Source organism: Tachypleus tridentatus, chromosome 4, assembly GCF_004210375.1.
Source record: "Tachypleus tridentatus isolate NWPU-2018 chromosome 4, ASM421037v1, whole genome shotgun sequence".
Lineage (NCBI taxonomy): Eukaryota > Metazoa > Arthropoda > Merostomata > Xiphosura > Limulidae > Tachypleus > Tachypleus tridentatus.
Genome location: NC_134828.1, coordinates 86,133,875 through 86,148,338, shown reverse-complemented (window position 1 = coordinate 86,148,338; position 14,464 = coordinate 86,133,875). Strand labels below are relative to the sequence as shown.

The 14,464-nt window shown below is 30.8% G+C and overlaps 1 protein-coding gene across 20 annotated transcripts in view; it reads left to right on the top strand.

The window, feature by feature from the left end:
* The window catches only part of LOC143249617 (cAMP-dependent protein kinase catalytic subunit 1), a 102,037-nt gene extending 92,988 nt beyond the window's left edge, over positions 1–9,049 (top strand). For 16 of the 20 annotated variants that reach the window (XM_076499765.1, XM_076499768.1, XM_076499767.1 and 13 more), the window contains 3 exons: positions 3,663–3,785; positions 4,501–4,665; positions 6,758–9,049. In XM_076499765.1, the coding sequence (XP_076355880.1) occupies positions 3,663–3,785; positions 4,501–4,665; positions 6,758–6,883 (414 nt within the window). In that variant the 3' untranslated portion in view covers positions 6,884–9,049. Of the gene's footprint in view, positions 1–3,662; positions 3,786–4,500; positions 4,666–5,522; positions 5,644–6,757 lie in introns of all 20 variants that reach the window. The other 4 variants (XR_013027868.1, XR_013027867.1, XM_076499778.1 and 1 more) reach the window with 2 other exon arrangements.
* Positions 9,050–14,464: the final 5,415 nt, after the last annotated feature.

Sequence of the window (14,464 nt, the reverse complement as noted above, 5' to 3'; positions counted from 1 at the left end):
ATACTAGGTAAGTTTGTACACTTTAGAGGTAGGTTAAATCAGTAACAAGGTAAACTTTAATAAACATGTAACACTAACAAGTGCACACTACTTGGAAATAGCTTTGTCACTGTCTGGTATATATAGTTTACCTTAGACACAGAAATATATTTGCAGTAAGAAACAGTTGCATGTTTGAAATTGTTTGGGCTTAATAAAGGTATCTTGTTGATATTTGATTCTTTGTTCAAAATTGTATTATTTTTATTTTTTTAGTAGATATACTATATTTTATTGAGTTGCAATGCTTTTAAACACAATTGTTTTTTTTATTATGTTCACTAAATAAAATCATTATGAAACAAATAACTTTATTGTTTATTGAGTGTTGGGCAGTTACTTGAGGGCTATCTGCACTAGCTTCTCCTACTTTTAAAGTGATAAATAAGAAGGAAAACAATTACTCAACACTATTCACTGCTAATTCTTGGTCTACACTTTACCAAAAAAAAAAGTGGGATTGGCTGTTACATTATAATAACTTCACTGTTGAAACAGTAGCATGTTCAGTGATGGATTTCAAATGCAAAATCTGCAGATTGCAAATGCCCTAACCACTAGGGTGTTTAGTAAGTATGTTAGGAAAATGCAAAGTATTATGATGATCCAAATATTTTTTCTTTATTTATTCATTTCAAATAATGTATGTAAATAAATTAACTGGCTACTTAATCATTTTTCATTATAATTGCAATATGTTTTAAATAAAACTATTGCTTCTATCAGTTATGATTAAACATAGTTAATGATGGATTGATTGATTTTAGAGAAGATCAATTCAGATCATTATATACTCTTCAAAAAAAGAAAGGCAAAATATGAGACAAATTGTTAAGTTTATTCTGGGTAGTACTGTATGACATGTATGTAACTTTGCACATTTACTGCTGAACATCCAAAGTCTGCAAAGGAGAAGTCCATGCTCGCTAGGTGAAGTTTAACGTCAATAACAAGTATGCCCCCCGTGAGCATCAATAACTGCTTGGCATCTCCTGCCCATGGAAGTGATGAGATGATGAATCGCATCCTGTGGAATGGCTGTCCACTCAGCCTGCAAAGCTGCTGCAAGCTGAGGTAGAGTCTGCGGTTGAGGTTGTCGCCGTCGCAGACGTCAGTCCAACTCGTCCCAAAGATGTTCCATGGGGTTTAAATCTGGTGATCTGGAGGGCCAGGGAAGAACGTTGATGTTGTGGTGTCTCAAGAAGACAGTGGTGAGTCAGGCTGTGTGAGGACGAGCGTTGTCATGTTGAAAAACGTCGTTGACGTTCACCATGATGAGTTGGACATGGGCCCTAAGAATTTCGTAGACGGTTGCATACGGTCTGATCGGAAATCCTACGCAGCCCTGGTATGGTTGAGGCAGTAGACGTCGCAGTGGTGGTCCTGTCCCGAAGGTGACATAACCGGATATTGCGATCTTGTGCGGGCATGGTCACATGATGTCTGCCAGATCGTGGATGGTCACGAGTTGATCCATGTTGTTGGTGACGATTCCATAGCCTTGTGATGGTGCTTGGGTGGACATTCACAGCTCTGGCAACATCTGATCGAGATTTGCCTGCTTCCAAGCGACCATTGGCGTTGTTGCGTTGCGCTTCAGTCAGTCTTGGCGTAATTGTATTGCGTGTCGGTGGCTTAACACTGAGCTATGGAAACCGAGAACCCGTCACTTTTATAGGGATTTTGCACATGTTGCACTTGCAGAACATGCAGATCTCTCAAACACATTTATTGGACACGCATGCGTTTTGGCAAAAAATCCAATGTTTTCCTCCGTTTTCAAAGTGCAAAACGTTTTTGTCATTTTGGTCTGACAATCAGTGCCTTAACACGTGTAACATCACATACTCTGAGCTTGTAACGTTATTACATATATTTCTCTTTAAAATAACAAAAATATCCCTTTTGAGTTTCTTGTTTTGAAGAGTATATATTTTAAAAACAATCATAACAGCAGCAACATGGTGAATTTTAGTTGGAATTAGCAACTCATTTGCTAAGTAGAAAATGTCCATAACATTTGTATCAAAGTATTTTTAAAAAACAAAGCATAACTTTTTTGACAAATGTGTAAATGGTGAGTTTCAGAATAAGTAAATCTATCATATGAAAACAAGTAATTTGAAAATTATTTTAAAGAACTTGCACAAGTTGAATTTCTCTCCTCGAATATAAACAAGAATGAACAAGAATTATTAGCTCTCGGTCAACTCAAAAGTGTGTTGTGTTCATTTTTGAATTTCTATCCTCGAATATAAACAAGAATGAACAAGAATTATTAGCTCTTGGTCAACTCAAAAGTGTGTTGTGTTCATTTTTGAATTTCTATCCTCGAATATAAACAAAAATGAACAACAATTATTAGCTCTCGGTCAACTCAAAAGTGTGTAATGTTCATAGATAGTATTAATCGATGAATACATCATATAAATGTGTGAACACAGTAACTGATAAACTGAGAGAATAAAACTAGATTTATAAGTTGATCTATGGCAATTTTGTAGTAAAATAAACTATAAAACATGTTTTTCTTCTTATTGAAGTTACCTTTCCCTGTGGTTCAGCGGTAAGTCTTGGGGCTTATAACGTTCAAAATCAGACTCAAAAATGTGCAGTGCTAGAGCAAGGATGTCCTATTGAAAAAAATGTTGAATGTTTATAGAGTGTAAAGATATACATACATATACATTATTTGCTATATTATTTCAGTATATTTAGTAAAGTGATTAACATAACTAGCTTTGGTTACCCATGTTATTTGTAAAGAAAGAATGCTGTTATGATTGTATAATAATAGAAGAAAGGGAGCACTGCACAATTAAGTTATGCATTTTCATTCCAATATTAATGACCTGCTGTACTTTTTGAAAACAAGGAACATTGCTCATTGTAATCATAATTAAAAATATCAATGGCTAAGACATCTTAATGAATCATTTCGGCCTTTAAGTAAATGTTAACTGTTTTTTGTTTTTCTTTTTGTGAAAGCTTGCGAAATATGGAGTTTGCACCCATTATTTCATGTTTACAATATAGCAGTGATCTCTCTTCCATGTATTTGGTATTGCATAAAACATTTTCCTTTCTCAACATGTGAAGGAATAGATATTTCTACAAAAACAGTGAAAGGAAATGTTGAAAAGTGTATTGAAGTGTTCCAAGTTTTGTTAGGGATCAAACTTATCTTTTGTGTTTATACACTCAAAAGTTTATTTCTGCAAGATTTCAGTAATCCTGTAATTTCTCAACCTGATTACAATTTACCACAAATGAAATACCGAATAAAGGTAGTTATTGTAAAAGAAAGAACAATATCTGATCCCATCTATGCCTCTGGTGTTGATGAATAGTACAAATTCATGAAAAGGTAGGTAAACTGTGTTAGTCATACAATATAGCATTTGTTATACATGTGTATTTTCAGTGTTTGACTAGTTGTCAGTTTTGCTTTTATATCTATTTTTCTAGTTTTAACTTCATTATGTATGTTATGTTTTTTATGGTTTTCTACTCTGCTTTGCATATTTTGTTGTTCCAATGATAAGCTTATTCAGGCCATTTTACAGACATTAAAAGAAATTGCTTAAAGACTTAGTATTTACAAGTATATATGTTTTATATAGGGCTACAATAAAGCAGTAGACTGGTGGGCACTAGGAGTCTTGGTGTATGAAATGGCAGCTGGATACCCTCCATTTTTTGCTGATCAGCCAATTCAAATCTATGAAAAAATTGTGTCTGGGAAAGTATGAACAAGTATTTCTTTATCTTTTAAAAGTTTAGAATAACAATGAGTATTTCCTTTCTAAAATAGTAGTAAAACAATTGAGAATGCTCAGTACATATTAGGTGTGTTCTTTATGTCTTATAAAAATGTTTAAACTGCAACTATAGAATAGTAAACTTGACAAGTTTGCAATGTGAAGTTTATGATAACATAGTTTGTCGTGTGTAATAGATGGCTAACAATGTAAAAAGCTTACTTATTCAGGTATGTGTAGGAGAGCAGTTTACAAATAAATAATACAGTTCTTAGTATAACATACTGTTCTCTGACTTTGTAATTACTGTTAGTGTGTTAATAATATTCCAGTAAAACTGCTCCACATTGGTTATGCTGTACTTAGTTTCACAACATGTTTTTGTTGTTTTTCACCAGTTAAACACATTACTGAGTTTTATTTTGTCTGTTCAATTTTAAGCATGGTTACTACACAATTATGTGCATTTTACACAACTAGATTAATAGCTTCTCATTGCACATCTCGTGAATTACAATAATTCATTGATTTTCTCACTCCTCTAGTTTACAGTCTTTGCAGTTAATTTTTTCCTTCAGCAGTCATCTCCAGTAATTAGTTTAATTATTTTCATGTGCTTATTACTTGTTTAAACCTATAAATTATATATATGTTAATTTAACAAACAGTGAACTTTTTATAATTTTTTTTATATTCCTAGGTTCGATTTCCTTCTCATTTCACATCCGACCTGAAAGATATACTTCGAAATCTGTTGCAAGTTGACTTAACTAAGAGATATGGAAATCTCAAGAATGGTGTGAATGATATAAAGAATCACAAGTGGTTTGCAGCGCTGGACTGGATAGCAATTTATCAGAAAAAGGTACAATCTAAGCTCTTAAACTGTTTGAAATTAATCACCTGTATTTGTTTATTTTACATTTAATGTCTAGTTTATTATTTGTTACTACATTCAGATCATGTTGTTTCAAGATTAAATATGAAAGTAACAGGTATTTGTAATAATTAAACTTTGTCGTCTTTACATTCTTTAAGTCATCAGAAAGGACTTAAGCATGAAGATTTTCATCTCAATTACTCTGAGTAACATAAATTTATCTTTTTGAATTACTGAAGAGCTAAGGCTAAATCCAATAATCCATTTTTCACCTAAAGTGTAATTAATGTATAAATACTAAGTATAGAAATGAGATACTTAAATATATTTATTAGGAAATTAATATACTGTAGAATGTCAAGTGATGTTTTTTTTAGAAAGTTAAAGTTGAGCTATAAGATATGAACAGAAATTAACATTAAATTTCAAAACTAGGTGAAAGTTTCAAATTGGAAAGAGATGTTACTTTACAGAGGTGTTTACTGATACAAGGACTATAATGCATTATTATTTCACCAAACCAACATTATATATTGTTCCTGTCATTTTGTTTTATTCACCTACAACATAATGTTGTTATAGATTTGTGTTGTGCAGTTTGCACCTTGATTTGAGGAATATTGTTTTCATACCTTGTCAGATAATGATAATGAGTTAGTTGCATTTTATTTTTTTAATAATTGAATTAACATTTGTAATTTCTTTTTCTCTAATTTTGGAATGTTAAAATTATGCATGCTTTAAATTGTTTATTTTTTTATTATTTTGTTACATAATTTATTTTCCCACTGTTTCTCACTGTTTTGTGTTTGTTCTGTTACATTTTACATAATTCATCTTAGGAAAAGGCTCCATTTATTCCCAAAGTTACTTCCAAAGGAGATACTCAACATTTTGAATCTTATGATTGAGAGGAACACTGGCTTTCCAAATCCATCGAACAGTGCATGCATTGAAGAGTTTGTAATGTCTAAAATCACATACTCTGTTTATGAAATGAAAGTTTTTTTTTTTTTTTAAGTTTCATATTTATATATAACAAACATTTGGTTTTGTTCAGTGGCAAAACCCTGCTAGCTTTTTCCTGTTTAATTCTGCATTCACAATCAATAAAACCTTAATATTTCTCTTAATTTTTAACTTTCTAAGTTCTGCATATGTTTTCATGCTGTTCTGGTGGTTGGTTTGGTAGTTTTCTGATTTGCAAATTTCCTTCTGGTAATGCTATCTTTAGAGGATGTACTAAGTCCTGTGCCTTTTGACACACACATGTATACAAGCTTATGCTAGGTTACCATTTAATTTGTAGATTGTCTTGTTTGTTTTATGCATTGCAGACTTTTTTCTGTTGCTGTTTTCTGTAAAGGTTTTACAAACATTGGACTGTAAACATTCTTTTATAAATGTAATTTATACACTCATAGTATTTACTTTTGTTTTTAAACTATTCTTGAAGTATAGGTTTAATTAATCACAAGATACTAGTACAGTAATTGTAAAAATTTCATGTGGTTTAACACTAGTTTGATTTTAAAATCTTATAAGAAATCATTGAAATTAGTTTGTTAAGCATGATTCGTATATCTATTTGTATAGAGCAGATTATGTTTAAATCCATTTTAACAGTATATGCTGAAACTTTGAAAGTAACCACTGCCTGCATTACTGAAGGATAGTGTTTTCTACTACAATTTATGCACAGTAGTAATATCATATACAAGTTACAACCCATGCTTCAGGGTGAAGAAAAAATTAAAGGCTGTATTTTTTTTTTTTTTCTTAAATATGAACAAAATTGTTATAATCAAGCTTTTTTCTGTATGTTTCATTTTAGGTTTGGTCAATTTTGTGTTTATTTAATTTACATAAAACCACTGATTATATTGGTTTTATAACCCTATAATCCCTGATTTAGTATACATTGGAACTGCATGTATGTTATATTAATATAATCACACAAGTCTCAGTGAATTTTAATTGAATTGGGTTTACAAACCTTTCTAGTTATCCTTTAATATTTGATTTCAGGAATGGCAGTTATGATTGTATAGACATAAATATTATACTTCTCATACAGGTTGAAGCCCCCTTTCTTCCCAAGTGCAAAGGACCTGGTGACACAAGTAACTTTGATGAGTACGAAGAGGAGACGCTGCGTGTCTCGGGAACAGAAAAATGTGTGAAAGAATTTGCTGACTTCTAATGTCACTGACTAGATGTTCAGCAACAAATATATTGATGTGATGGACAGATGTCTAGCAAGGAAGGGTTTAGAGTGAACTTAATGTTGGCTGTGGCATATTCCTCAGAGGAGTGGTAGCCCTACACGAGTTAGCACAGCCCTTCAAAATGTTTCAGTGTCCATTACCTGCAACCACTACATGCACCTCAGGAAGTGAAGCCACAGGATATGGCAGAAAATAAAAGAATGCATGTGTATAATACGCTTTTTTTTTTGTCAGACAGTGTTTTTTTTTTTTAAGAGTTTTCTTTTTTGATAGTTTTGACTAGAATATAGCTAATCACATTAGTATGAGTATAACAAAAAATGTGGTTAGGAATAGTAAGCTTTCTGAATGATGTGAAAATGTATAAAGTGTGTTTTATTTGTTCAGGTTTTTTTTTTTTGTTGTTTTGGTTTTTATATAGGAGTAATGGTGTCATTAGAAAATCTTTAAGTAATTTCCACACTGCTTGCATCAATTTAAATACATACACACAAAACATGTATAGGTGTTTGATAGTTTAGGTCGTGTATAACTAGAAATATTGACTTTTAAGATTCTTACTTGTCCCCAGGATATAATAAATTTATTAGAATTATGATGAATAAATCATAAATAAGAAACGTGGTGGAACATAAAAACAAATACAAGAAACATAAAATGGAGATTTCTAAACAAATATTTTGATGGTGAAATTTAAATGAACTTTTGTTTTTCATTATTTTTAGATTTACTTAGGTTATTACACTGAATAATTAGCAAAAAAGGCTAAGCTAAGAAAAATGTTTTCAATGGTATTTCAGATACCATGCATTTTAGTGATGACTGGTAATTCCTCAAATATTTGATGATCCTTGCATACAGTGCCACTTTATTGAGAGTATGAATATTTAATTTTATGGCTAGTTAGGAAGTGAAGACCTGAGCTTTTGTAGTCCATAAAAAAATGTTTATTGTGTTTTAGTATTTCATTGTATGTTTAGAGCCATCATTTTTATTCTATGATACTTTAAATGGGTCTTCAGCACCAGTGTACATAGTTATTTCCTGTTTACTATTCACAACATTATTTCTTATTAAGAAAATAGAAAAAAAAAATTAAATGAAAATACTAATGATTCTCTTACTTATTCTTGTACTTGTATGGTTTGCCATTTTGTGCCTGTAGATGTGACTGTGTATCCTCTTTTAAAACATTTATTTATTTCTTATGTAATTATGTAATATATAATTTATTGCCATTGTTGTGATAATGTTATAATTGTAGTTCTATATGTATTTCTGAAATTTTCTTCCAGAAGTATTGCATAGACTGTTTTGAGTCCTTTATTTCCTTTAAGGTATATTGCTCTAAAAATTGTTATATATTTAAACAAAAACCTAATATCAAGGTATCTACCTCCTGTTTTAAATGTATTTAATTCTCTAGTGTTTATTTCTCCTCAGCTTAAAACTGCAGTGGTGTTCATAGTGTTTTTACCCAATTATTAAATAATCTTTTACATACAGGGCCATTAGTAAATGTTTTAACTTTCGAATTTATTGCACATTTAACTTCTCAGCTCTGTAAAAAAAAAATACAGGAATGTGCAATATTATGCTAGTGCAGCTTTTGAAATATAGAATGAGTGTTTAAAGTCTAAGCAATTTAGTCTTTTGAAAAAAACAACTACTAAAAACTTGAATAGTTAGAAAATCTTTATATATATTATGGCTTCGTGCATTAATAAATAAAATGAATTTTAAACGTTTAAAGTAGTTTGATATTGTTTTATGTTCTGTATAAAGGTAACTTAATCATTTTTTGAGTACGTTTTGAACTGCTTAAAGTGATATCTAAATATACTGATACGAAGTGGACCATGGAAACTGAAGATAGCCCGTGTGTATTATATGTGACTATACACAAGTATTGCTACTGCTTCTTGAAGTCGACTGGAATCCGTTGAAGTAGATTTTTGAGTTAGAAGTGGTTTGTTTACTCTAGTCTGAGATTCATTTCAAACATCTATACATTAATTAAGTTAATAAAATTTAGATTTCATTATATTGGGCTCTTTGTTATGTTGAAGTTGTTTTAAAATATTTGTGTTCAGAATATTAGTTTTATTAAACGTTCTTAAATATAACAATTAGTATTATAATAATTTGTGTCCTCTCTGTTTTTACCCTCGTTAATGCTCATTTTACCAAAAAGAAATGCGACCTTCTGAAGAAATTGATATAAACTGTAAATACGTTCTTACTTACAAAAGTAGATAAGTTGCGTTTTATCTATTATTCATTACGGATTTTTAAATTATTTTATTAACCAATGTCTTAACCTGGAAATACTGCACATCTTTTTAATTACAGCCTTTTTGTTTTCAAAATGTTTTTTCTCTCGTACGTGTCGTGTTTAGATGTTTTTCAAATGAGCACTTTAAAATACTTATTGAATTTTGTTGAACAACTTAAAATTTTATGACTGTGTATAAAATATTAAATGTAAGAACTGCATTTCTCGCTTTGATCGCCACATACATATAACAAAGTAATTATTTGTAATGAATTGGCGATATACAGGGTGTTCGGAAAGTCACTGTGCAGTTTTGTAATCATATGTTATTATGTTTCAGATTTTGATTCCAATATGGTGTTTAGAAACAAAATAAGAAGGATCCAAGCCTGTATTGATGCAAACGGCGGTCACTTTCAATATTGTTTATAATTATCATTCATATTTAACTCCTGTATTGTATATTGAAATGTGTCTGTTAATAAATATATAAGTGCACAGTGACTTTCCGAACACCCTGTATATATGTTATATACACATAAATAATTTTATTGTTTAAAGTACCAACGAACATCTGAGTAATGTACAAGATGGAACTTAAAGCAAAGTACACATGGTAATTTTGAGAACTTTCATAGACTGCAACTGCCTGTTAAGTGAAGAGGACTATATCTTCAGTCCATAAAAGTAATCCAACCAATATTTTTAGTATCTACCAGTTTATGAGGATCGGATATCGTAGACGTTACCAATAACTTACACGGTCACTTAAGTCTACTTACTATTTTTTTGTTGATTGATAAATACTAATTATTTTATATCATATGTGTAGGCTGTTACCCTGCTGTCTTTAGGGAAGTCTGGAGGCTGTAGGATTCAACTTTGGACCTTCTTGTCAGAAAGACTGGTGTTTTATTCACTTGACTGGTTTCTAGAAACAATAGAAAAGAAACTAATTAGAAACAGATTATTGTAGAAGCTTTTAACGATCACAATGACACAATGTTTAAGTAAATGTATATCTAAACTTTTGTTGTCAAACATGTCAATGTCTGTGTCCGCTTATAATTGGTAAACACCAGATTGATTATTACCAAACTTACTATTTGCTGTTAGGATCAGCCGGGAAAGGGGGGGGGTATCGTAGAAGAGTTAGCGTATGTATTTAAACACCCCCATGTGACCGTTTGGGGCACCCTCGCGTATTGAGACTGAAGTTAAGACAAGTTAAGCAAATAATTTTAAAAGTTTGGAAGAAGACTTAGCAATTGGGAATAATTGTTTTTAGAGTTGAATATATATGTAAAAACGGCTCGTTTGGGTGAGAAATTTTTTTTATGTAGAGGAGCGAACAACGTTTCGATATATATTTTTCTCTACAAGTGGGTTTTCTCGACATCACTGATTATTTTTTAGAGTTCGTTCATGCTTATGATTACACAATCATCTAATAAATCGGTTTTCTTTAACATGTTTTTTTTCCATGGAATTACCGCTAGACAGTACTATGTGCTTGAAATACATGTTAACTAGTTAGCCTTTAAGTACAACTGGTTGATCACTGAATTTTTTTGTGTTGATAACTTAAAACCATTGAAATGTGCAAGTGCTTTTTAACTACCTGTCGCCCCCTAGTGGTACAGCGGTATATCTACAGACTTAAAACACAAGAAGCTTTGTTTCGGTACCCGCGATGGGAAAAGCACAGATAGCAAATAAACACTACTTTTCTTCTCAGCGTGAAATGGAACGTCATGCAATATGTAATAAATTATGTACTTACTTACCAGAATTTAATTTATAAAGTTTAACGTACAGTTTTGTATTTTCATGTTACCAAGAAACACATTCTATAGAAAAATATGTATATTTTTCGATAATTTTTTTTTTTTTTTGTAAAGAGAAATCAGTGCGTGCAAACAAATTGTTTTCAATGTTGACGTGAGTTTTATAAATACTGATCGATTAATGGTTGTAGTTTAATTGGAACACTAATATTAAAAAGGATTTACCATGTCATAACTCGCACATAACTATGCTTTGTGCTTCATGGTATTTTTAATAGAAAACAACAATTGAAACCTAATGTTATCAATTTTATAATTGTTTCCCAAATATTATTAGAAATATTTTTAAAAAATCGTAAAACGTGAAAAACGTATTGAAGGGTAGACGTATTCAAGCAAGGTGAAGTTTAAAACATTGTTTTCTTGTTCATTTTATAGTTTGTTTGTTGTTTTTTTTTGGGGGGGAATGAAACAGCTTAATTTTCCAAAATTTCTTTTTATTGACTTGAACATATCTTGGCGAAACACAAAGTGGATCGAAATACTTTATTGCGGCTTCCTTTCCGTAATTACGCAGTTTTTCCAGAGCCGCCTGATGAAAGGTTTGTAAACCAGATATTGAAAACTGTATCATTAGACTTAGTTTGTTCAGAAGCTGGAACTTAGAATTTAACCAATTAAGATGACTATTGTGCATATATACTAATAAGAAAACAATTCTAAACGAAAAAATATAAATTCACAATGTCTACGTCTAGTTTAGAAAGTCGCAAATGTAGTGCATAATTAAAGAAATATATGAAACTAAGATTGCAACCGCTAGGTGTCAACACTGCCCTTTCTGAGAAAACTAGGTGTGCCATTCTTTTAAAGTACGTATAATATTAGCGAAGTACGTGATAGTAGAGAGCATTGATAAAGTAGAGATGTATAGGCTGTTTTACAAAATCACCTCTCGTTACGTACCGGATTCTTTTATATCGTTAATGAGCTCATGTACATTAGTTAAATGTGACTATATTATCAAAGTAGATGAATGCTAAAGAAATTCGTCTGTTGTAGCGATTACAGGGATATAAACTTTTGTTTGTTTCTTAGTAACAATAGAAAATGTGTACTCTAATTACTGATGGGAATCGAACCTCTGATTTTGGCGTTTTAATTTCATAAATTTACCACTGACCCTTCGGAGGACAATACGATAAATATCTGATCTACAGAAATAAATCACTTGTGAAGTTTAGCCTATTTTTGCTCTATTAATACTTAATTTTGTTCGTTGTGCAACTTTCATTGGTCTCTAAAAGCAGAGAAAAACTTATTGTTTATCATTGTTTTATATTACAGTGAATAAGAAAAATAAATGTATTTTACTGGAGTCATTTCTTTTTCAGTTATAACAGAAAGAATAGTGATGTTGCTTGTTAGAATCTGTGCAAAAATAAAAATAGGATTTAAAGCATATAGCAACTGTGTTTTTTTTCATGGCAAAACAAAACTGATTTACGAAAGTTCAGTTAAATACAGTAGCGTTTGAAACTAAAGTAACTCGCAAATTATTTTTTATTTATTTTAGAGCATAGATTAAATTATTCCTTTATGTATTATTTTTACGTTGAGTGTGTATGCTTTTTTTTCTTATGGCAAAGTAACATCGAACTATCTGCTGAGTCCACCGAGGGGATTTAACTCCCTGATTGTAGAGTTCTAAATACGTAGACTCACTGCTGTACCAGCGAATGACTTTTTAAGTTGATTTAGTTGGGCTTGTGGTTTTTCTCTAGCCTAGTTCGGAATATTATTATATGTAATAGAAACGTGCATTGCACGGATCTTCATGCTCTTTCAACTAATGAACAAAAATAGAAAGTTTTTTATTAATCAGGTATTCACTAAACTAGGAAAAGAATAAATAGACGAGAAAGATACATTATGAAATAATTGTAAATAACAATAAACCATATCTTTTAATAACAATTTAAAACTCCGAGCTCTTAATGATAAACATGTTTATGATATTATCAGTAATATATTCTTAAAGAGTAGAGGTTCCTTGTAGCTGACGTTTCGGACAATTGTCCCTTTCTACAAAATGATGCATAGTTTAACAATTTATATGACAGACATCTTTATATCTTTCGCAAAGGAAGCATGTTCAGTTATTCACTGTAGTTGTGCTAAGTAATACTTTAGTTATGTTTTTCGAAAATTTAAAAACCAATTCATGACTCAATTCATCTCTTGTCACGGAATTAAAGTGGTTTAATCTCCGAAACCGGTACAACTCAGTGACAAGTGGTAAGTCAAATGATAGATTCGACTTTAAGTTTATTTATAATATCTTAAACAGCTTATTTGATGAAACGTGAGAAGAGTGAATTAGTAGCTTCTGTGCTACGTATTCATCACATTCTATACAAGTTTACAAAGGTGAGTACAAAATAACTGAAATACCCTATAATAATGATATAATGAGTGAGTACTCGACGAAAATGCTTATAATTCAGTGTGGCCGCGTAATATTACTTCTGTTTATATTAAATAATGTATATTTGAAGAAACGTTTTGGGGATAGTAAGTAATATATACATTTTCTATTTCAATGAGGTTGACAAAGTTAATTTATACATAAAGCGTTTCACACTTGCTGCGATTACATTGTGTAAAAAAAAATAAAAAAATAACTTTTCCTTGTTCCTGGGCAGAAAATATTATTTCCCAATTTCTTATTTCTAAAGTAGATGGAAAAGACCTATTTTTCTTTTCAAACTTTGTTTTTGTGACCTGGAAGCGTATAACGAAAACATGATTGAAGACTATATTTGGGGGCTGATACATGAAAGTGATTTACATTACAGTCGCAAATCTCGAAAAACTAGTCACTTCTAAACATTTTTGTATACTTTTAGTATAAATACATGTAAATCTTGATTCATATGTTGTTTTATTCTGACCTTATGTAAATGAAAATGTGCACATTTGCTAGTTTTTACATAGAAAATAGATTAGTTTCTAAATTTCATTATCCAGGTCACAAAAGCAGAGTTTGAAGAGAATAATGGCCATTTTCTGTACTTTTACAACATAAGCAATTAAAAAATAATACATACTATTCAGAAACAAAATTTGTGTTACATAGTGTTACTGTTAGAATATTGATTGGTAATCATCAGAAAATCTTCACTTGGCGAAAAAGAACCTTCCAGTCTGAGGTATTTCACCTTTGTAATATAACATGAAACCAAACTAGCAGTTTTACACACTGTATTTACTAGAAGATGTTTACTTACTTATTTTCTTTACAGACTCTTACAACCGACTATGTCACCAGTCTTTGCTGTTGTCGTTTTTATATCTGTCAAACTGTTTTGTTTTAAGGGAAAAGTTTTCTTCTTAAGTTAATTAGACACAACAATGAAATTCAGTCCGTGGATTTTTTTATAAGGTTTACTCGAGCATTAATAAATTAAAAAGAAACAACAGATATTTCAGAA